The sequence below is a fragment of the Struthio camelus genome, chromosome 1 (genome assembly GCF_040807025.1).
Source record: "Struthio camelus isolate bStrCam1 chromosome 1, bStrCam1.hap1, whole genome shotgun sequence".
Classification (NCBI taxonomy): Eukaryota; Metazoa; Chordata; class Aves; order Struthioniformes; family Struthionidae; genus Struthio; species Struthio camelus.
In genome coordinates this window covers 46,090,641-46,116,062 of record NC_090942.1, presented here as the reverse complement: position 1 = coordinate 46,116,062, position 25,422 = coordinate 46,090,641, and the positions used below count along the sequence as shown (strand labels likewise).

At 36.6% G+C, this 25,422-nt stretch overlaps 1 protein-coding gene across 17 annotated transcripts in view; it reads left to right on the top strand.

The window, feature by feature from the left end:
• The window catches only part of PPFIA2 (PTPRF interacting protein alpha 2), a 355,163-nt gene that overhangs the window by 198,782 nt on the left and 130,959 nt on the right, over positions 1 to 25,422 (top strand). For all 17 annotated transcript variants that reach the window (XR_011139894.1, XM_068936437.1, XM_068936432.1 and 14 more), the window contains 2 exons: positions 10,045 to 10,146; positions 19,798 to 19,962. Coding sequence is in view for 16 of the 17 variants with exons in the window: in XM_068936437.1 (XP_068792538.1) it covers positions 10,045 to 10,146; positions 19,798 to 19,962 (267 nt within the window). In the remaining variant the exon portion in view is untranslated. The remainder of the gene's footprint in view (positions 1 to 10,044; positions 10,147 to 19,797; positions 19,963 to 25,422) is intronic.

Genomic DNA, 25,422 nt, shown 5'->3' with positions numbered 1-25,422 from the left:
GATTTTTTTTGTGGAAGGAAGGATGCGTTCTGAATCAGAACAGTAGACTTGTTGACCTATTATTAACAGCTGAATTAGTGATTGTGGGTAAGATTTACCCAGAGACAATGCTGAGGAAGAAGGGAAAAATACAAGTGTCAGAACAATATATGCTCACCAAAACAGGGGAGAGGGACAGGTCAGGCTGTATTTTGTCAAGTTTGCATGAAAGAAAACAAGAAGATGTTGCACAAAGAAAGAAGTCGAAGCTAGAGAAGTGGAGAGTTTGAAAAGAGAGTCAGGCATGCTAAAAATCACAGACTTGTAAATTGGAATTGACACCAAAATAAGCTGTACATTCCTTACCAATATTATAAGACAGAGGCTGTTCTGCTTACTGGCAAGTAAGTTTTGCATCTTACAGTCACCCTTCATATACCCTCTGTGTCAGGATTTATTTTAGGTTATTTCTTAGGGCCATGTACTGACCTCAATCTGCCTTATAATGAGACTTGTATGTACATGTATATGTGTTGATGCCATTGTACAGTCTATAAAGTGCTTCAGTAATTTGTGAGAGCTTTCTTTTATAATTCTGTGTTTATTTTAATTTTGCAAAAAGTTGCAGGATGCTAAGCATAAAATAAAACTGTACTGGGAATGGGAGCCTGTAGTTTATAGTTGAGTACAGAAGTTGTATTCGTTGCTTATGATGCTGTTCTGTGGCCGTTTCACATATTTATTATTCAGACATCCGGAAGAATACACTTCTCACCAGTTAGAATAAAATTAATCCAATTTTCCTTTGTCTTCAGTCCTGTATAAATTATTTTATAAAGCAGTGAAAGTCTGTAGTTTTAGAACATATTTTGCTCTTGTTCTTTCTTGTACAGTATGATGAATTTCTAACTGCAGAATAGTAAACTGTCATCAATTTTGATGAAGTACAATATTTAATCAATCAAGACATACTATTATAAATATATCTTATGTGAAAAGGTATGACTTGGAAATAAACAAAAACAAATAGACTTTTTTGGTCCTGTAATATCTAAAAAATAACAATATCTGCAAAGTATTTGTGTACTTTTAGAAGAAGTGAATATGAATACCAGTGAAACAAAGGCATTTGTTGTTATTTAAAGGAAAAAAAGTTGATAGCACATTTTCCTTTATTATATGGTTCATTCATTTCCACATCTAAGTAGTGTGACTTTAAGGAAATTTCACCACAGCCCTAACTACCAATACTTTTCATCCCACTTCTGAAAAGTATCCCTGCTATCATGGTGTCTGACATGAGTAATGCTTCTACAAAATACAAAAAGTATAGCATGTATACTGGAATATTTTGAAATAATTAAACCCATTGTAAGCTAGCCTTTTTTTTTCCACCTATACTATCTGTATGATTATGAGCTGTTTAAAAGTCCCTCACCTGAATTACAAATTCTGCTTTATTATATTTAGACATGTTTTATGAGTGGTGTTTTATCCCATCCCATCCCATTTCAGTAATAATCCAACAGCTGCTTAGTTCAGTTGTAGACCGCTCTGTGCTTCAATATTCCCGTCAATCTGGAGCAAAGCACTTAAGTCCTGAGTGTTGTTATTTTCAAAGTAGCATAGTATGCTGTTCTGTAATAATAATTTTAAATTGAACCAATCTGGTTAACGTAAACAACTGCAAAACAAGAGAACTTTAAATTTTCCATTTATTCCTTTTTAGGGAAAAATGCCTTTTTTTCATTCGTTTCATTCTTGTTCATAAATTGAGGAGAATAACTCCAGTTTGGTGTAATTGGAATTGCCACATCCTAATAATCAAAAAAGTGTTAAAAATGCGGGCTATATTTTTATAACCTTTAACACGTACTTTATTGTAGGTGGAGGCTGCCAAGTCCTTTGCAGCCTCAAGCTTTGTAGCTAGACAGTAATGATGACAAATAAGGACTGTTGAATTTATTTGTTTTTAAGTTTTGTGAAGCTCACATCTCCTATCATAATCTGAAAATCTCAAAGAGCATGAGAAATTTTAGGTAAAAAACTGAAAACCTGTGGCCTGTTATACCATATCTTTTTTCTTAGTCCTTCTGTTCTGCTATTAATGTAAAAGTGTGAAGCCTACTTTTGTTTTAGCAGAGCAATACCCACTGGAGCATTATTCTTCCGGAAGCATTGACTTCATTTAGTGGTCAGTGTGCAACAGGTACCAGTTCCAATTTATTTAAAACTATAGGGCAGTGAGAAAAATTGTTAGAACAGCAGATTGCATGCCTCATTCAGCAGTTTTCCACTGAAGAGCAATTGACTGTCAGAAAATAGGAGTGTCAACATTTCTTCCTATATTTGAGCTGATGGAGCTGTCTACAGCTAATATATGTCATGTTAAGAGTTTCACTCATACGACTCTTTTCCATGACTACAACTCAGCTGCCAGAAGTTAAAACTCATTGCTTATGGTAGATGAGTTTACATCTCATAAAAAGAGGTGTTGAGCTGAAAATTATGTGCCTAGCTCCTGAACCCATTAAATGCTGTTTAGCTGAAATTTAACATATAGCAGTTTCTAGGCTTTGGAACTCTTTTTAAAGGAACAAACTCCAAGAAAAGTGCATTTTTTCTTTTAAATCGTTCAAAGACAAAAATAGCTATTTGAGCACTTTTTACATGGCATTGTATAGAATTTAAGTGTTCACATGACCATTTTGCAGGCTAATTGGGACCATATTGAAATGAAGAACACAGGTTTGTGTTCAGCTGTTCTGTGCTAATTAGAAAGTTAGACTTGGGTAATTACTTGTGGCTGTGCTACCTTTTAACAGTGGTTCTAAAAACATATGAATTAAATTAATATTATTATTTCCCTAGAGTCAAGTGAAATCCATCATGGCAGATCTGTGCTCATGTCTTCTGTGTGTAGTATCAGGTTTCTTCCTGAAGTTATTCTGGGCAAGTAAATCATTGCAGTAAGTTGAGCCATTACGATAAAATCTGTTTTGTTAGAAAAATTAACTTTGACCTCATACATCTGTAGGAATATATCTTTATATGGCACGTGTGTTACAGCATGTGTGCTATAGCTATATTAGGCAGAATCCACCCTGAGTCCTGACAGTGGTACTGTTCTCCCTATTACTTTCAACTTTATCAGGAAATACTATGCTGTGGGCTAAAGCAGCGGTCGCCAGTGTCTGCCCCAGTTGTTGTTGCTGGCTACTTATGAAATGCGATACAGATGCCACAGATGAAATGCTGCCATCTCTACACTGCCTAAATTATTACATGATATGATCGTGGGGGTCAGTGCAGAGACCTGAGAGCAAAAAGAGTCAAAAGCCTTGTGCACTAGCCAGTTATAGGCTTGGCAGTTATCAGGAGAGGATAGGTATCTTTGATAGGGTTTTTATTTCCTTTACACGCTCTCTTGAAATGCATTCTTTCTCCTTCATTCTTTTTATCCTTGATCAAAAACATGCATTATCAAATATTAGTAGCTGGTAAAACCATTTTGTTGTGCAGTAATGACTACTGTGGGATATATAGCGAACTTGTCAAAATAGCAATATACTATTTGGAGTTGATCTCATCTTAAAAACTGTCAGTCTCACAGGAACCACCACTGAATGTTCTTCAGTGTGTGACTGTATGTGGTGTGCCAAGGATCTGCAGCGCAGGTCATTCTGCAAGAAGGCAGCATGCTGGTTAGATAAGCAGTCTAATTTCTGGAAAAGATTGGGTGATATCAAAGGGTCACTGTAGTCCCTCAAACCAAATGATGAATATGTTTGACATGCAAGTTTTTTAATATTAGGCCAGTGTTGATATAACTGATTTGCATACTATTTTGTGTGCATATGTGACAATTTTACATAGGGCCTCAGATAGCATTTAAAGTTTCTTTTTTGTTGACTTTTGAAATGCAATTTGAATACTTTGGGGGCATTCGTTCTTCTAAAAAAATCATGAAAGTAACAAGATACAGCTCTTGAAATTAGAAGACATTTGTATAGAAGTCAGGTTACACATGCCACAAAGCTAAAGCAAAATACATATGTGTAAACTCATTCAGTATGTTCAATAGCTTAATCAGATATATACATTTTATATAATATAATGCTTAGTTCTCCCTTATTATTCTTTTCTTATATCTTCCTGAAGCAAAATATCTTTTTTTCAGACACTGAAAGAGAATTTGGAGGATTTTCCTTTTGTTCAGAAAAAGCAATTACACCTGGTTTTCTTTGGGACCACAGTCATATATGGGAGTATTCATGTTTGTAGATAAGTTAACATTGGCTTTCAGATTCTGCAAAAAATTTTTTGTCTTCCAAGGAGAATTGACTGTATGTTTGTGTGTGGGTGCATGTCTGCATATTTCAGAATTTCAGTTAATGCCCACGTTTCTGAAAAAAAAAAGAATGCTAAGTGTGCGGGCACAAGTTCACTGTGTTACTGAGTTAGTTTTCTCTGGATTCATGAACTCTCACGTTGTCACATTTAGTTGCACTTTCCATATGCTAGCTATCCTGCAGGGCAATAAATAATCCAAACCAACATGGGTAATTCCTTGGTAGTTTGCAGTATGTTCAGTCACTGAGTAAATAAAGCCAGTAAGATCCCACCTGAAGAAAAGCAGATATTTCATATCTGAAAGTATGGTGTAAGTCAAACTTAATGTAGCTCTGTTCAAGTTAGAGGCCACAACCACATTATATTATTTTTTTATATAATTTAACACTATTGGCAGACCTTCTGGAAGGGGTTAAAAAAATACCTGCTGCCTATAAAAGGGGAAAAAGGAGACCCAGCTTTCCTTTATTTATTTATTTATGGAGGAGTACAGGAAACTCTCCAGGCAAACAGCATCATACTGCAAACATATGTAATAATATTTTCAAGAGAATAATTCAGAGACTATTCTAAAACTTTGAAACTTTGACTGGTTTTTTTTGAGTTTGAAAAGACCAAAATTTTAGATCCAAAAAAGATTCTCTGTTTTTTACCTGGATCTTGTTAATATAGTATTTTAGGGCACGTATTTTCCAGCCCAAAACTCGTATGTGCAGATAAATTGTTATTATCCTAAATGTTTGGAGCAGAAATGTAACATTAAATATTTCACAAGATTGACACTAAAGCCAAAAATTGAACTCTTGCATTCAACCTAATGTAGAATCAAGCAGTATTTCTATTGGTCTTCTATAAGAAGAAGGTGGACCATGAACTACATGCAGAAGTTAGTAATGTTTTGTCCTGTTAATAGGAGTCAACAAGGCTGAAATCCATGCATTGATAGTACAAAATTGCTAAAATAAATCCTGGGTCATTTAAAAAGCATGGACACTTAATTTTAGCACTATTTCCAATGAAGGAATAATAAGAAAAGAAAGAAGATATAATTTTGCAAAATTGAATTGGATGAAAACATAATAAATGAAAGGTTACAACTCCTGGGGAATTGTAGTAGACGGTCATTTCTCATGTTAAATGACTTGCCTCTAAACTTGTAGGGAAGCAAATCTGTCTACTTAGCCTGTGTTGATTGTAAAATAAAAACGATAAAGCCTTACTAATCTTTCTCCATGTAAAGGTTAGTTCATTCGTTCATTTCTGAAATGAACTGTCGTTCAAAGAAGGAAATTGCAGAGGAGATTCTAAATTCCTCTGAGAGAAGCAAAGTGTATCTTAAAATATCTTCGAAACTGAATTTTATGTTTTTTAATCTTACAAAGTTCCTCTCTTTTTTCTTTAGTTATGTTTTGTGGGTACAATGAGAGGCAGCTTGCATTTTCATTTGGGTTCACGTGCTGAACAGTAGAGTGATGCAGCTTTGAGATCTCATAGTGTCTGTGGTATAACCTCAGCTTGGAAACTAGGTATATAGGTTTTCTGCGTATTAGGTCATAGAAAACAAACGCTGCAGGCCTTTTATGGGAACAATAAGTGAAGAAAGGAGTATTAGTTAAGCCCGCCCCTAGAGGCAGAGGTTTAACAGAGCAAAGCTGTGGTGTCCCTCCCCTGCACAGTCCTGCTGCCAGCATATCTGGCAGCACTGGCAGCCTGACTACCCCAGCTGCCTGTGGCCTTCCGCTGTGCTCTGACTCTCTCTCAGCTGCTTCACCAAGGGGACCTTATGATTTGTAAGGCCACATGGTCCTCTCAGTGGCTGTAAAGTTCTGTTTGTTTTCAAGGCTTCTGCCCGCCCTTCATAGATACACACAGGGCAAATGGAGAGCTGTCATCCTGAGTCAGCTATTTTTCAGTCCGACCGAGCGTTACAGCCCAAGTATTAAGACAAAAAGAGAAACAGCAGATAAGATAGATTCTGAGATTATGTTTCAGATGGCAAAAAGTTGCTCATTCTCATCTATCATGAAAAAATTCGGTTAGTGTCCTGATGTCATAGTATAGTAGAAAAATAGTGCAATCAACAGAGTAATTTTCATACATTTTTCTTTCCTGTTCAGTTCTTAATTGGCTTTATAGCCAAACAACTTCTGCATGAGCTTTAAGAGTGCAGTTGTGTCCATCAAAGCATATTAGTTATGCAACATATACTACCCTCAGGGCTCCCGAAGTATGACTGACCATGCAAGATTTCTGCTGCAAACAATAATTCCAGATGACAGTATTCCCTTGGTTCACGTATATATAGGAGGGAACTGCAAGAGCAGAGCTCATTATCATCACATGTTATTACATAACTGGGTAAAACAAAAATATGTTTTGCTTTGCTTCTAACCTGTGGGAGAAACATGTTCTTTGGAGCATTATACTGTCATATTTCAGGGATATATTAGATTGAAAGGGTATATTTAAAATGAGTTTTACCTGTAGCCTTTGAAAGCAGGAATTGAAAAATAAGTTATGAGGTTTTATCCATTACTAATTTGTCAAAGCAGACACGACAGACATAATCATTTGTAAAGCCCTAGGGCAAATTCATTTTTACTGTGAGACTTTCCCTGTAAAGACTTATGGTATAAACACCAGGATTATGGTATAAACACCAAGAAAAAAAAATCTCTTTGTCACCATTCAATCCAGAGAAGTCTCTTGACAGCTGAGCATTCTCTAGTACTTCAGATGAAAAGAGAAATTTGGGCAGTTTAGCTCCAGATGTATGAAGGGGTGGCTGCTTTTTGTAGATGCTGGCACTGCAAATATGTCAACAACATGGCAAAATTTCAGAGATCAGCAGCAGCTAAATAATTGAAAGATTTGAAGGTGCTGAGTCAGTGACTCGGGTAAAAAGGTCTATGATGCTGGATACGTATAGCCCAGCCAAACTGGAGACTAATGGTTGCTGTGAATATAAGCTTAAGAAGTTGAGCAGACACAGCGCTAAGTATGGGACTCTCTGGGTGCAGAATTTTGAGTAATGATTTATTATTAAGCAAGGGGAAAATGTAAGCTGATGACCAAAGAAAATTTCCCTAAGAATAAGCTCCATGCTGTTCAACAAAGTAATAGAAACTCCATTCCTTAATTATGTGAGACCATACTGACCAACGCATTAAGGACTGTACTGCTGCAACAAGCTTGCCTTGTTGGCACAGCAAGGAGTACACAATTCGATGAACTTACGGCTTTCTGTGTTTGCAAGCAAACCAACAAAAGCATGTTTGCACGACTGCAGTAGGGCATGCACACTGCTTTTGCCTTACTGTAGTTAGCAACTGGAACAATAAGTCACCAGATGATACTTGTTGTTCCTCTTCTCACCTGGCATCCACCCAGATGCCCAAGTGAAAAACAAAAGTCTGTTTATATCCAATTGAAAGAATTAGATGGAAAAATGAAAAATAATAAATGATATAATAAAATACTACTTTTATTATACAGAAAGTTTATTTTATGAGATTTTGAAAACATTATAGGCTGCTGTAAACTCTATATATGAACTGGCAACAGAGTTCCACCCTGTAGCGCTATAAAGTTTATCCTCAGGAAGATATGAAGAAAGAATATATGTGCATATATTTTCCTGTTTCAAAGGTCCCATCCAATCTGACCAGAGATTGTTGAGTTACTATTAAATATGGTATTTCCATTTAGTATGTAACATTATTTGTATCCTAAAGTACAGGAGTTTTCTAAATGAAATTCCTGGCAGAATAATATTGCTTCATGGTGAGTTTCTGAATCCTAGAGTAAGAGCTACAGGCAGAAGTTTTAATAATATTTTTTCAAAGTGAGAGGGAAGTTTTAAAAATTAAATAACATTTTCAGAAATAATTTAAGGAATTTGACATCATAGTATGCTGGATGGCTTACAAGTTTTTGACTACTGGGTTGTAGGCTGAAATGACTGACTAGGAGGTATTGCACAAGCCATCATTAGCTGGTTCATGTACCAATAGCTAATCTCTAAAATGAAATGCACTGAGAATATCAAAACAGCACTTCCTTACCACCACACAATTTGTATGGAGGCTTAAAATGAATTAAGTTTCAGATGCTTAAAAATTAAAAAGTACTTAGTTACGAGTCAGCAGAATAATGTTTGGCATCTAATCTGAATACCCTTTTGTATTATCAGTCATACAACAGGCCAGTAAGTATTTAGAAATTTGATTAAAACAGAATGAGCTATATCTAACTCCATTCAATTCTCATGTCACCCAAATTTCTGTGTTAGGCCTGGACAGCCCTATTAATTTGGATAAAAGCTACTTTCAGCAACTTAAGGGGAGGCGGGAGACCAAGCCCTTTTGAGATCATTGCCAGCTTTTGTCTTAAATGGGTAAATTTAGTTTCAGCTTCATTTTACTCGCTGATAAGATAGACTGCTGGACACATTTTTTTCTTAAACTGCTGCTTTCTTTTGGGGGAAATTAAGAATGACTTCAGCTTAATCCTGGCTGCTTATGGGTGCTCTCAAAGGCTGCTGACTATTTTGGTCAAACTAAAATTATCTTCATATTTAAAAATATGTATATATATATCTTTGTTAAATGTCAGTGTTCTTCATCAAGGCATGTTTTCTCTGAGACATGATCACAAATTGCAAAGGCTTTTCGTCCTTTGCCTCACTATTTTTCATTAGAGATGTAGCATCTTTTCACTGTAATGGATAAAATTAACCACTGCTGTTTAATACATGTTATGCTTGTCAAAAATCAGCACATATGGAGTGAAACCTTCTTCTTACTCAAATGAATAGCAAATCTCTGACTGCCATTTGTGTAGTCAACTTTTATGTATGTCTTTTGAAGAGTAAGAGAGCAATGGTAAAATCAGGACGTTTTAATAGGAAGCTTGACAACTGAAAGATCAATTTTTCAGAAAACACATTAGCTGCAGCCATAAAACTCAAGAGAGCAAGTAACTTAAAATCCTGCTTCATTTCATGTCCTTATTTTATAGGAAACTCACTGCACAATAACAAATATAAGTATTGCTGTGACATCCTCACAGCCTTTCAATATAATGCCTAGATACTCTTTAATAATTTAATAATATAATAATTTAAAAATAATAATAATTTAATTCAAATATCAAGTAAAAATAGTTCAGTATACTGACTTACGCAATGCATGTATTATTTATTTATTTTTATTTCTTTACTAGATTGATTTTGACCTAGGAATTCCTTGACGTTTTTCTCCCATGCTATATTGTTGCAGCTGCCTTACAGAGAGGCAGGAAAACTTGCTAAGAGGATATGCTGTGTTAAACCTTGTTATAGGAGAACTGTGGTGTCTCTGTTGCTATGAAATAGGCAAATTCTGCTATTCTTCATGCTGCGATCCTTATAGCTTATATAAGCTCATAGCTGCCTCACTTTTTTTGGTTGGAAATTTACTGTTAAAGCCTTGAACCTTCTTTGATTTATAAGCCTAAGTCCGTGTTTTTCATAGGTACTGTTCATTAGATAAGCCTATGTTTTCAATAAAAATTGCATAATTTTGGATGTTTTGATAGATGCTGATGTTTATATTTGCTATTTTAACTTGTGTTGATGATTTTAAAATATCATTTAAACCCTAAAACCTTATAATGCATATATTATTTAGTGCTTATGTCTTAATTAACTCCATATTTAATTTTATTTCATAGGAATTTGCTGCACTGACAAAAGAATTAAATGCATGTAGGGAACAGCTGCTTGAAAAAGAGGAGGAGATTTCAGAACTGAAAGCTGAAAGAAACAACACAAGAGTAAGTATATGATATCTTTTATGTAGATATCATATATGTATAAAGCAGAAGGAATACACTTATATATACATTTAGGTCTTCTTTTGAATAAATAATAAAGATGACGACAACACCCCACCCTTTCAGTGAGTACATCAGACTTGTAAGGATCTAAGTACTAACATGTATCTACCATGTTACAGTCCTACAGGAAAGTGAGTAGTAGTTTTTGCAACATATATTAGCAGATAAAATAGCAGATTTTGTATATGATGTGGTAAGCAAATTCAGTTTAAGTGGTTTCTAAAACAAAGGGGCTCATGAAGCCTTCCAAAACCCCAGGGTGTGCATAAGTAGCCTGGACATATTTTCCTCTCCTATCAAGTCAAAAGCCAGGCTACCACAGACCCATCTTCCACTTGTGCCTTGGATATGATCGGAATGAGGGTGGGATCAACACTGCAAAGCGAATCACAGTGAGTCTGCTGTTTAGTCTAGATGCAGCCATTGTGATCCTTAAAGTAAATGTCATTTGCCTTTCAGCTGAGTGAGCACAAGGTTTCACCTTTAAATTTGCTACGTTCTACTTTGATCGAAAGATGATCTTCTCTTTGGGAACAAGAACCTGTGACAATGCCTTCTGAAAATGTTGAGACAGCATGCAGAATAGTTTTCAGAATAAAATAAATCTCATGTGGAGATGCCTGGGGTGAAGGCAGAAGTGATCAAGGAATGGAAGAGGATAACAGAGGAGGCATTATGGGCTGTGGAATGGGGTGAGAAAAGAGGTGGAGTGGTCCCAGTCCAGACAAGGGTTGGGCTAGAAATGGACATAAAGAATAGAGCTCAGAGAGGTTGACCACCAAGGGCGTTCTCTCATATGCATATTTCCTTATTCCATGATCTGGGTAACTCTTCCTGTTTTCCTTCTCCCACTAAATTCATGGCACTTCAGTTACTCAAATAACATCATTCTGCAGTTAATTAATTTGCTTTCTGAAGAAGATCTAGCCATGTACATGACAAGAACTGAAGGGGGGTCTTTCCCTCTCTTTTTGTCCAAAATGGCGTATTTTTCTACAAAAATAGAATTAATGGATGGAGAAGCACTTAGGAATCACACTGCATTCATGAGGTTTAAAGCCATCTCAAGTACAAATCTGAAGTTTTCCTACAGCTGCTTAAAAATTACCAGTAACTGCTATATGTCCCAGTTATCACAATGTTTAAAGAAAACGTGGGAAAGTCAATTATAAATATTTATGTAGAATAAAGAGTACTTCATGTTTATTTCTGGCACAAACTTTTGAAAACGCAGAGATGCAGTTAAGGTACATGCTCAGAAAATTTTATCTGGCGAGTAATCTACATAAGCCCATTCATCCACTGAACTAAAGTAAACAGGACATATCTCCATTTGCCTTTCTTTACATAAAAACACCATATATACTAAACTTACAATGTCATCTCACTTTTCATAAGTTCTTCATAAGTATGCACACAACACCATCTAGCACAACGCTTTGTTCATTTCAATACTAAACCCACTGAATACTAGGGCAAGATTGATATATTAAAACTGCAGTGTACTGATATCTACTGTGAATCAGATATAATAAGCAGAGTAGGAGAAATCCAAGACAGCCTAGTAGTCAATGATAGTCACTTTTACCGAAAGACTGAGATGAAAAACTGGTTGACTACAAGTCATCGCCTAAGTCAGATTGAGCTCTAATAGAGGCACCTTCTTTGCAAACCAAGACACTTAGAGATCATCCACTCTTATGCTTCTTATGTTATGTAAAAGAAAAATTGTTAAGAGATTTCCAGGAAAGCTAACGCCAAGGAACGAAAGTTATAGTGTGTGATGAACTTGCTGGAAGTCCTCACAGGTAAAATTAATAAACTCTACCAGCATGTCTTGAGAATGAGGAAGAAACTAGACAGTGGGGGGGTGAAAAGATTTAGGCTACAAAATATCTAATTTGTGGCAATGCAACAGTAATCACTAGGGGAAAATATTGGTGGTATTAGTCCAAATACTAGTGGGGAAGTAGAGAGAAAAAAATTGGAGACATGACAGATCCCTTCCGCTGTTCTGTAGCATTAAGTTATTCCCTCATCAGTTCTTACCAGGCTTTCATTTGCGAGACTGCCCTCTGATAATCAGTCATACTGTCTTCTATAGGCTCCTGTATGCTTAGGGGAAATATGGGAAATAGGAATATTTAAGATACAAGGCTACTGTCTTCAGAGTACAAGCTCGATGACATGCTAGGGATGACACTTCCAGCAACGTTCCTTGACAAGGCATTGCCTATAAAGATGCATTTTTGTGAACTGAGATTTATGTTCAGTTACTAATAGTTACTAGCATTAATACTTTGTCATAAAAAGCTCTTCCAATGTCTTTTCTGTCATCCGGAGTCTAACTAATACTTACGGCTTTCCAACCATCCCACTAGCATTCACACTTGATCCCTCTATACTTTGGTTAGGCTAGCACGGCTTCCCTGCTCTCCCAAGACACTCTCACGCATAGCCATGTGTAGTGGAACTACTCAGTAGAACCACTTTTTTCCCAAAGTAGCTCTTCCTGCAACTTTTAAATAAACCGACCTTGTTCTAAATTCTGAGACCTCTATTTTTTCACTTTTTAATCCAACCTTTTGTCTCCCTGGGGTTACAGCCTAAAGATACTGTTTGAAATACCTACTGCTTCAAGCTGAAGATCAACAAGAAGAAATGAAAGTAGCAAGTCTGTCAGATAGACTGGTCTGAGTAGACGTTCCCAACTGTCTCTCCCCTTCTACCTACCTTCTACATTTTCAGTTGTGCCTAGCCAGTAGGTTCTTCTTTATTCTAGACCCACATCCATGTGTTTCTTTGTCCCTTGGCAACAACCTGATACAGTTTTTGCCAGTTTCCACAGGAAACACACACCTCCTGATTTCCCACTCTATGCCAAGCTGCAGCAGCAGACCATGATAGTAAAGCGTTATCAGCGAGAGAACGTGCTGGAATTGCGTTCTTTAGGACCTAGAAATTCCCAAGCCTCAGCCAAAATACTAGGGTTTAAACCTTGCTCCAAACTTAAATCTGTGAGTTCCTAGTCGATCCTTCTTCCAGTATTCTTAAGCAAAGCCCTCTAAATAACTTTTTCTATTGATTATGTATTTGTTCCCTATGATAATTTACTTTTTCTCACAGATTACAATAGAGATATTATCATGTGAATTTAGTTGGCAACTTAACCTGTCAATACATGAGGCAAAATAGAAAATGCAGAGCATATGCGCATGTATTGATTGGTGCAGCATTGCTGACAGGAAGACAAACAGGTTCTCTCTGTAAAATCGTTGCATGTGACTCTGAAAGTATATGCAAAGAGATCTTTATAGAAACTGTTACAGTTATTTATCTGGATATAAGTGTATTTCAAAAAGAATAATCATCCTATGGCATATAGAAAGATATAGAATCTTTTCTGAAGCTGAAGCATACATCAGTGCAATCTAGCATATTATTTAATGGAAATGATAACATAACACCAGTTTAAATTAAAAGTGAAAATTATTTTTTCCCAGTCTATATTCTTTAAAAGTAGGGAAAGCTCATAGGATTTAGTTCTTAAATCACAATATAGTTATGAGGAAATATGAGTTTTGGTTTGGTGACTGAAACAAAAATGGTTTTAAAATACTTATATGGATAATCTGCTTGTATTATTTTTTCACCACCACAGAAAATCAAACACCTATATACACATTTTGTATATGTAGCTTAAAGTGTTACTTTAAACTGCTCTGAAATATTTTACTTCAAGCATTTTTAGGAATAGGAGAAATGAAACCCAATGTTCATGAATAAAATAGCAGTAATAAAGACAGTTTCATTATCTTTCTTTTTACTCGATATCTCAGGAGCTGAAGCACTTAAAGAGAACGTGGCTAACCTAGACTCAATTTTATTCACCTTTTATCGTCTCAATTTGTTAATGAATGCACTGTGAAACTTCTTCAGTTAGCCACTGCAGTCTCCTAACATTCACAGATCATAATTTTACCCTTCAATTTTATGATTAAATTGCCATTTTATTTTGTTAGAAAACTCTAAGAGTATCTTCAAAATGATACTTTCTACTCCTTTTTTTAGCTCATTTTCTTAGGGGTCCTTTTGATTACATCATTTTAATAGGTGCTGAAACTAGATCAGGTACTTCATTTTCTTTATTAAACATGATGATGTGAGTTCTTACAGTCTGAAAGCATCAGACACATGAAAATAAATATATCCTAAATGTATCCTAAAATTCTGTAAAAGCAAAGGCATTATTTCACTAATGTAAATTACAGTAATTTAGATTATTTTTTACCCCAATATTATGATCTGTCTTCTGTACTCCCATATTTTTTCTTTCAAATGAAGAGCTTGTGTCACATAGGGTGACAATAGATGATAGTATTCAATACCTGTATTTGCAGACACTATACAAGCTAATTGTTATTATATGTATATTCATTTTTGTAGTGAAAATCTTTATTGCTATCACTTTGTATCATTATCCTGATTATTATGTTTTCTTTTCTACTTTTACTTTACATTTGTATTTTTTGGTTCAGATTTGAGGTTCACACCGCTTTCTCTTCTGTCTTGGATGTTCAGCTAGGCAGACACAGGGCATAAGCTGCAATTAGGCTGTAACTTTATTTTTCTCACTTCTAACTATTTAAGGTTGCCCCAGTGGATCATTAGTGCAAATTGGCTCCCCATGACTGTTGTGCAGGCGCTGAAAAAAAGCATATGATTGAGTTCAGAGATAATCTGCAATCTCTTATCTGTTGGCTTTACTTGTCTTCTTTGCACCAGAGGTGGAGATTCACTGAACATTGTGCACTCGAAACATAGACTGAAGGGAAACTCAGTTTTGCCTGTGCTGGTGGGAAGTTTTGAGCTAGGCCTGGAAAGAGCATTGTCTTCTCTGTGGGTTGCCCTGTTCCTCTAGGGAATCCCTTACGCTAATTCTGGCTCATTTCAGTAAATCCCTTTTCTTCTATATTCTTTTTTCCTTATATTTCATTATCTATGTTTCTTCTCTCCACCACCCTCTCCTGATTCTTTCCGTCCTTCATTTATTACCCTGTTGTGATTTTTTTTTTTTTTTTTTGCAAAATAGCTTGTTTGCAAATAAGGAGAGTAAAGATAGAGTATTTTATATTGATGAAAATCCAGGTCCTGTAGTAAGACAAGTTCTAATGAGTTGCACTAATTTCAACTTACTGAGTTACCACTCCTAAAAAGGAATGTTTTTAACTCTTTCCATTTTTCATAGATAAATGTGTGTCCCTGTGGTAATGATAGTAGACAATAATATAGTGATTGTCAAATGACACTGCTAATCTACACACATGTAGTTTACATAGTTAAATATAACTTTGTATTTCTGTTTCACAGAAATCAATCATTTGCAAAAGTGCTTTAGAAATGATTTGAGAAATAGATGAAGCTGGATATATTCTAAAATTTTTTTCTTGTGGATTTTTTTCTAACGTATTTAAATGCTTCATTCCTTAACAAAATATATACTAGAGAAATTTTCAGTTTTTAAATGCTAATTTTTAAATATTCTTTATGCTTAGGAAGAGTCCACAGTTCTAGAAACCTTCATCCAAGTTAGCTAAGATCCAGTTATCAGCAATTCATTCGGGGGATCCTAAAAATTGCTCAGCGTAAAATTTGGTTGTCAGATTATTTCATAATTCATTGGCAAACTTATCTTGCGGTAGGAAAAGCATAGCAATGACCTGACATTATGCTTGAGTGAGTCTGTCCAGCTTGCTGATGACGATCTTTATCTTCTTTTCACTGCAGCCTGCCTGTCCCTGTGAGTGCTTTATGACTGTAGCAGCTTAATACAGTGTGGGGGAGCAGAAAATGCTCAGAAGCGCATGCTGTTTATTAATGCTAGTGTTTAACTGCAACATGCAAAAATACCTAAAGCTGTTCCTAACAATTTTTTGTAATATAAATCAAATACTAACACTTCTACAATATCATTTTGATATGACATCTTGTGGTGTTCTTCTCACAAATATCTGGGATAGTAATTCATGAAGTCCGTAGGGGAGGAAATCGTCAGTATGCTCACAAGGCAGATGCTGTGGTTTCCTTCAGGTGTTTAACTTAAACCTTGCCTGGACACAGCAGGATCTTCGATGTCAGTTTTATGTATTTTTATATCCCTCGCCCATCATTGCAGTAACTGAACACTTCACAGTTCTGTAAGTGTAGTTACATTTGCCATTCTCAGGAAGTGGGGAAGGTCTATTACCCTTTTTTAATAGGGTTGTAAGATGGGTAATATAGCAGTATCATTTCAGTAGAGAAGGGAGCAAGGGTTTGACCTCAGGTGCTCAGTCCCAGTCAAGTGTTCTAACACGTGGATTATTCTTCCCTCTCAGCATGGCGAGGAATAACGTGGCACTAGGAGAGCTGGTTAGTAGTTATGCTCTGGTCAGCTAATACGGCGTGCCAAAAAGTTTAGTGAATCTCAGCATTTGTAAAGAAATAGAGTTGACTTTTGTTCAAAGGCAAGAATAAAGCATTGCTATTAGCCAGAAAACTGTGTCATCATGCCTTCTTGAGCGATCTTAGGGCTGACAGTAAGGAAAATTCTGGTATTCAGAGGTAATTTCCAGAGAAATGGACAAGTGTTATTTGATTAGCTTGGGTGAATAAGAACAATAAGAAAAAGCATGGAACATTAACAAGCAGTGCAGTTATTCCCCATGGGCACCTCAACACTTTGCCATGATGTCAGCTCATCTTTCTTTTTCCAGTAATATAGGCAACACAATGTTTTATGCTTGCAGATTTATTTAACGACTGCTATGAAATATATGCAGACTTTTAAGTATGTTTTTGTCACCTCTAAAATGGTAATTTTACATTAAGGACTAAAATTTCTTTTCTGTGTATTAAATGGAAAGGTTCTTTTGATTCAGTTTTATACTTTATGCATATTTTTAACGTGGTAGTAGCTTAAGCTAAAGATAAATATTTTATCTGCTAAGGTACATTGGACTAGGGTACTGCAGGATTCATCCCACGTAGTAAACTCCTCCACCTTCACCTCGTTAGAATTCCTGAGTTCCCACCACTCTACTGTCTTCTGATACTTGGAGAACTTATTCAACAATAGTTTTTATTTCACCACTCTTTTCAGTCTCCGTTCTTCCTTCTCATAAGAAGGTTCCTGTCTTTCTTCTGTCCATGCTGTCTTCCAATTCCCAGTCAAGATCTTTTGTCTACCCCCACTCAATACATGTACATTATTTTTTCCTGTGTTCCTTTTTTTCTCTGTTCTGTAGATTCTGTGTAATTCCTTCTGCCCTAAAAGTTTTTTCCATGTCAAAAATTCTATATTTCCATCATTTTTCTTCCCTGATTTTTCAGATTTTCTCCTTTTCCTTTCCAGCAAGAACTCATATACAGGCGCTCAGGATTCTCCTTTCCCACCATCACAGTGTTTGGAAGATAAGTTGTCAAGGGTGGCAGGAGGTCAAGTATAAATTTGCCCAGTGGTTGGGCAAAAATTAGTTAGCAAGGTTTTGTTATTCTTGACTGTTTTAATGAGTGTCAGTGTGAGCTGCAGGCATTCACAGACTTACCAAAGGTAGAAGGTACGATCATGGTGGTAACAGTTAACAGTGGTCCAGAATTTTCCTTTTTTTTTCTTTTTTAATTTTCCTAGTAATTAATAGCATTTTGACAAGGTTTGGACTGTTCCTGAAATAGATGTGATGCATTGAAAAGTTACTGCATAAAGTAAAACAGATGAGTCAGACTCTGGCAGGATCAGCCACCAAGTAGGAATGACTGTTGTGTAATGTAGGTCCACAGTATGGGGCTCGAGTCACAATCTGGCTACCTTGGGGCTCCAAAGTGGGCAGAACCTGGCTGCTGACAGAAGGAAATGTTGCAGTAACACAGGGCCTGGCGAGAGATGGGGCAGACATAGAAATTAGCTAGGACTTTCTTTCCTCCAGTAATCTCCGTGGCCTAGAAAAAGACATGAAGATGTATGAATGTAAACCCTAATTCAGAAATTCACTTCTATTCCTGATGGCACTTAACAGTGCTTGATATGTGCTTTAAGTGCTGATATGAGCAGAAATACTCCGTAAATATTTAGAGGCTATTTAGAGGCTATTCAGATCTAACCTGAGTTACGAGCTTACCACATTCCAGTGTCAAGATCCTGATGCTTCTATCATGAACAGGCCTCTTCAAACCTGCCTATTGCTTCAGACTGCCGCAAATTATTAAAAACCCTTCTACATCTGCCTTCAACCCTACAGGGATCAAATGATGAAGCTTCTGCATCTTCATGCTCATTTGCTCTTGATAAATTTGAGCCATTGCTTGAATTGAAAAATGACAAAAATACACCCCTCGTTTCTTCAGCTCCTTGGAGTCATTACAATTCTTAACGTATTAACATCATTTGCATATGTGCTCACTAATTTTTTCTGAATAATAGAATTATTGTAAACTAATAACCAGGTGCAAGTCCAGATACAGGAACTATGACTGAAGCATAGATAATATCAAACCCTAGCCATTCCTGGTTTAATAGCTATATATTACAGTTACAATGTGATTACAGTCTGCCTTTGCTCTTCCGTGTCTTTTAATTCATGTAACAACAAAGATCATTATGTGGCTGAGAATAACTATACATTAAAGATAAATATATCTCTTTTCTAATAGTATCTATATTAAGAACCATATCAAAGAAGCAATAATAAATAAATAATTTTCTATGTAATCTTTAAATTTCCAGTTCAATGATTTAGATATAATTCTGTGTTGTAATTGCAATAGATTTATCATGCACTGTGAATTTAGCTACCCTGTTTTAGCCTTACAGCTAAGCTATGCTCTTGCATGTTTAGACACTAGGAACAGCAATGATGGTCATGTAAAAGTATGGCTAAATGGTATATTTTCTAAGATATCACTTCAGTATTTCCTCTAAGCTACTTAGAGTAATAATGAAAAATAATTATCATATATAAAATGTTATGTACAATTGCCTAAAAAGTACTGCTTATGGACATTTTTGTCTTCCATCAGGTTTGTAATACAACAGAGACATTACAGAACATGCTAGTGAAAAACACCATTAGCCATGGCATTTAGAATAAATACTATCTTAAAAATTTAATGAAATTTTCTATTTACTTTTACATACATTGTTAAGTGACTTTAGTATAAATTATAAATATATTAAAATTAGGCTGAATAAATTATAAACCACTTTAGCATTTTTACTTAATGTTTTAGATTGGTTTTGGTTTGTTATTTTGTTGTTAATGCTAACCAATTACTATGGCAAATAGTATTGTAAATGTGTGTTTAATTTAGTTAAATAGTTCGTAGCAACTCACTGTTCGTAGCAAGAGTTTTAAATGAAATAAGTACATTCCCTATTTTTCTACTTGTTCCATCTGATTTAGAATCATGAAATGTTGGTGGTGATTCCAGCAGTCTCTGTCATAGCAAGGTTGCCAAAGAGCATTGCCGTTTGGTACTGTGCACTTTGTTGTTAGAATTTCCTGAACTTTCAGGGGCACACAAATTAATAACCTTTTATATTAAATCCAATAGCTGTTACTGGAGCATTTGGAGTGCCTTGTCTCAAGACACGAAAGGTCACTGAGGATGACAGTGGTGAAACGGCAAGCACAGTCTCCCTCAGGAGTTTCCAGTGAAGTTGAGGTCCTTAAAGCCCTGAAATCTCTGTTTGAGCACCACAAGGCTTTGGATGAAAAGGTACAGTATGGAAAAAAGCTTACCAAATACACTCTTACACTTGTTTTACTGTGCCTCATGATGCAACAGAGCAATAGGATTGTTAATATCCTCTTTGGAACATGTCCTGTACTTACAGCAACTATACACATCAAAAGAAATCCTTAAGCATGACCAATAGCTATAATACACTTCACGTCACTATAGCTATCATTTGTAGCCAATAGTACTGACTGTTGCAAAACAATTTCATTTAAGCCTCACCCCTACCAGACATACTTCTGTTATTTAACACTAAGCAAACATGACACCACGGGGTTTATTGTCTCTGCTATGTTTTTTTTTTTAAGTAAGTTATTACTGAGAAAATATAGGTATCTCAAATTTCATTGTCCACAAACTGAGGTAAAAAGGTAGAGTGAGACAGCATTCCCAACTATATAAAAGAACTTGCCTCTTTAAAATTTTTACAAAATATAGAAATATTGTTATTACAACATATAGAAATATTGTTATTAGAGGAAAGTCTAAGTTTCAGAGATTTTTCAGCATTTACTACATAAGCACATCACTTCCTCTAAGAGTATAGTGACCTAAAATGAGTACAGTCCTTGATTATGAGAAGTAATGGAGGACTTGCAGAACCAAGATGAGATACACTGATGGTGTTAACTGCATCTGGTTATGACAACTGAGGGGATCTTTGCACTGCATTCCCCGTGTGTCCGGTGCTGGAAAGACTCCTTAGTGTGACTGTAACTCAGTATGACTATGAGGAATCACCTTGAGCATTGCCTTACATGAATTCAGAAATCCCTTTTAAGTCTAGAAACAATATACTCAAAAGATGCTCTATCTGAATTGGAAAGTGCTTTGCAACTACACGTGGGGAGCGTATGAGAATCACTGCTCACCAGCAAGCAACATCCCTAGTTCCTTGTGGGGTCTGTCTTGGCCTGTTTCCTTGGGCTGAGCACCGTGCCTGAATTGTGTCTGGGTCTGATATGGCTGCGTAAGCAGGAGAGACATCTTGTACACCGCAGCTTCTGGACTTGTGCACTACACATTTGACCTGCGTTGTATAGAACCAGCTCGGTGGTCTTACGGTAATACTTCATCTTTTTCAGAACTCAGAAAGTTACTATGTTTAAGGAGCTATCGCTAAAAAAAGCAGCTTTATGAATAGGGTAGTTGCAGTTACATAATAATATTTATTTTTCATTGCTAATAAAGTTGTGAAACGCTATAGGTTATGACTCATACAGGATTTAACTATTATCAGGTTCAAGGTTAAATGAATTTCAGTAACTTTCAGAAATACCAAGTCTGAACTTATATTTTGTGTTTAGGTATAAGTGAATAGGTTCTATTCTGTTATGCATCATGAAAGCACATTTAAAGGAACTTTAGAAAAAGGAATATAGTGACTTTTAGTTGCTGTTAGCAGTTAGGTTTTATAAGATTTTGGCTGCCGTTATGACTTACAAGATCCTGTATTATTAAAAATATTCTTTGAGGATTAATAGTGTTTATGGTTTGAGCCTTGATCTTTTATTCAACATTTTAATGACTACTAAAACTGTAAAGTGTAGGGAGCGCTCATGCTTTATACTTTTTGACAGTTTATTGGATAAATATACGAAATCATGAGAACTGATCTTTAAATAGATTCTGGTTAGTCAGCAGTAATGTGCTTTTTAGATATCTTCTTTGGCAAAGGTTTTATTCTACTATGCAGTTTATTTTACCTCTCCGGTTGAAGATTACCATACAGAGTCAGGTTGAAGCTAAATGTAGTATTTTCCACCTATGTTTCTGAAAATTGCATTTTCTATTTTTTTACAAAACAGATTAGAATCAGTAATCAGGTCATTTAAAAATGTAACACAGCTATACATCCTATGTATATACAGGGTCTCTGATCCAGTGGTAATAACGGTAATTATCAGTGTAGAAAAATTAGCCGTATGAAATCATATTAACAGAAGATTTGTGTAACTTTAGCTTCAAAGCAAAATGACTATCTAATTTCAAGTTACTATATAACACATATGTTAAAACTGATTGATCAAATGACTTTCTTTTATGTGTTATTCACCTATGCTTAGAACCTTTTTCATTTTGAAAAAATAAATCGCATTTTCATTATAAAGCATTCCAAGGGTAGTCGAGGAAACAGTTTACTAAATGATTTTAAAATAATTTATTTTAAACTAGAGCCCATTATTTTCAGGTACAAATCATTTTTTAAATTATATGTTTATGTTATAGTATTTCTCATTAGAATGACTGGAACCAAGATGTTTTATATACCATCTAGATACCTGATGATACAATGCTACCATGTTATGCCACATATTGTCAGTATTATCAGTATTTTTACTCAAAAATGAGGGAAGTAAAATGGACTGCATACAGCCAAATGTGCTAATAAACTGTAATGGTATATGAGTCATCTGTTCTATACTTGCTTTGACAGAAAAATTATACAGCGTATATTTTAGATGTGTTTCGTCGCCTTCAGAAATGAGATATGATTCCACCTATGAAAAGGGATTGAAGTTATTCAGAGAATAGTAGAATAATGTAGGCTGGACCTCCTGGAGGACATCTGGCCCAACCTCCTGCTCAAAGCAGGGTCAGCTATTTCGGGTTGTTCTGGGCCTTGTCCAGTCAGGTTCTGAATATCACCAGGCAGAAAACCTAGTCCAGCATTTAACCATCCTCATGGTAATTTTTTTTTTTAGCAGCTATTTGGAATTTCCCTTCTTGAGACATGCAGTTGTTCCCTCTTGTCCTACCAATGTGCATCTCTGAGAAGAATCTGGCTCCATCTTCTCCACACCCTCCCATCAGGTAGTTGTAGGCAGCAATAAAGTCTCCCATGAGCCTTCCCTTCTTAAGCCTGAACAAACTCAGCTCTCTCACTCAGCCTCTCCTCCTGTGCCATATGCTCTAGGCCATGTGACCATCTTCGTAGGCCTCCACTGAACTCACTCCAGTCTGACAGTGTCTTTCTTGTACTGGGAAGCCCAAAACCAGACACGGTACTCCAGATACAGTCTTAAAAGTGTGGGGCAGAGGTGAATAATCATTCCCTCAACCCACTAGCTGCACTTTTGCTAACGTAGCCTCACAGGTGCCTGGCCTTCTTCATCACGAGGGCACACTCATGTTCAACTTGCTGTTCACCACAGCACCCATATCATATCTGCAAAGCTGCCTTCTCCTCAGTCAGCCCCTAGCCCGTCCTTTATGTCTGTTTACTTCCGGAGGTTTCTCTGTCAGCCCATTTCTCCAGCCTTTCAAGGTCACTCAGCATAGGAGCCCTGCCTCCAACATATCAGCCACTCAGCCCGATTTGGTGTAGACCACAAACTTGCAGAGAGTGCACTCTACTTCATCATCTACATCATTAATAACATCATTAAGCAATATCAGTCTCTGTATCAACTCCTGAGAAGCACCACTAGTGATCAGATGACAGCTGGACTTAGTATCACTGGTCACAAATCTCTGGGGCTGGAGTCCAGCCAATTTTCCACCCTCTTTATAATCTAGTTATTCAATCCATATTTCACAAATTTCTCTACAGTGATAAATGGAAGATCTTGCAGAAAGCCTTGCTAAAGTGAAGGTAAACAACACCCCCCCCGCTCTCCTCTCATCCATGAAGCAAGTCATCTCATCACACAAGGCAATAAGGTTGGCCAGATGCCATTTGACTTTGGCAAATTCACACTGGCTGTTCCCAATCACAGAATCACAGAATGGTTGAGGTTGGAAGTGACCTCTGGAAAGCATCTAGCCCAACCCCCCTGCTCAAGCAGGGTCACCTGGAACACTTTGCTGAGGATCACGTCCAGACAGCTTTTGAGTATCTGCAAGGATGAAGACTCCACAACCTCTCGGGGCAACCTGTTCCAAGGCTCAGTCACCCTCATAGTAAAGAAGTTTTTTTCTCATGTTCGGATGGAACTTCCTGTCCTTCAGTTTGTGCCTGTTGCCTCTTGTCCTATTGCTGGGCACCACTGATTCACCTTCTTGCCCTTTATGTGCCTGGAAATGGCTTCCAGGAGCAAAGAAATGTCCATGACCTTCCCAACACTGACCAGCCTACATTTCCCTGGATCCCCCTTCCTGCCCTTATCGATGATGGATGTGACATTTGCTTTTTCCAAGTCATCAGGAACCTCCCCTGACTGCCATGACCTTTCAAAGATGATAGAGAAAGGCCTCACTATAACATTGACCAAGTCTCTCAGCACCCTTGGATGCAGCGAGTCTGGTCCCTTGGACTTGTGTAGGTCTGATTTGCTCAAGTGTCCTACCTTGCTCTACAGTGGTAGTGTTTCACTCCCACAGGCTCTGTCACTAGGCACAGGGACCTGGGAGGCCGGAGGGCAGACCTGACCAGTAAACACTGAGGCAAATGATATGATACATGATATGACACATGAAACGATATATTCTCTTTTGATGTCACAGGAAGGAAAATCTGCCCCTGCGGAAAATATACCCTAAGCAGGTTAATCAAGAGGATCAAGAGGATCAAGAGCAATGAAAATAGTCCGGTGTGCTTTGAAAATGTATCCTGATCATTTGCAAATTAATATTGGAAACTTTTATTTATTGTTTTTTTTCTTCACAGACAATGTTGACATGGAAATCAATAACTTAGCCATTACACCCTTGAAAAAGCGTAACAAGAACTTTTCATAAGAATATTAGCCTTAGTATCTTTACAACAATCCTGGGCAAGTGTTTACAGTCTTCCTAAATGCAAATTTTCATTTTTAGTCTCTTCTTTCACATTCTCACTTCCTATAATAAAACACTTGGAGGTGTTATAACAGACGGTACTGCAGACCTTTACTGGTGGTTCAAGGATTACTATGTATACAGTACAATCACTGCAAAAATATACTCACTACTATAACAAAATGCAATGCAAAATACAAAACAGTGTGCAAGATGGAAAGTGGAACATATGAATTCAGGATTCTTCTTTCCAGGGAGGCCTCTTTCAATATCAGGAGTACCAGAAGTGATGCCTTAACTTTTTTGAAGAAGGCTATTGCCTCTTTAGATATTATAGGAAGTCTGGGCTTTGTCTTTAGCTGTCATCCAAAAGATAGAATAGCACACAGAAACCGTGGCCATGATTGCATTAATCAGAGAAAGCATGACTGTCGTTGACAATTATTTCAGTGTCTGACAGCTCCTTCAGGATCTCTTCACTCCCTGTAGAATGAAAGTTTTCTTGAGCTTCCCACACTAGAAAGCAGATCCTGTTTGGCTGAACTCAATACAAATGTCCCAATGAATAGCAGGCAGTTAGAGTATGCTGTTATTCTACCATTATCCATATGAGAACCTAAAAAAATTATACAACAGTCTTCCTAGATTGTTCTTTCATAGTTGCAGTGTATTTTGTGAGAATTTTCACTTGAGGACATGGGGATAATGAAAGAGTTAATT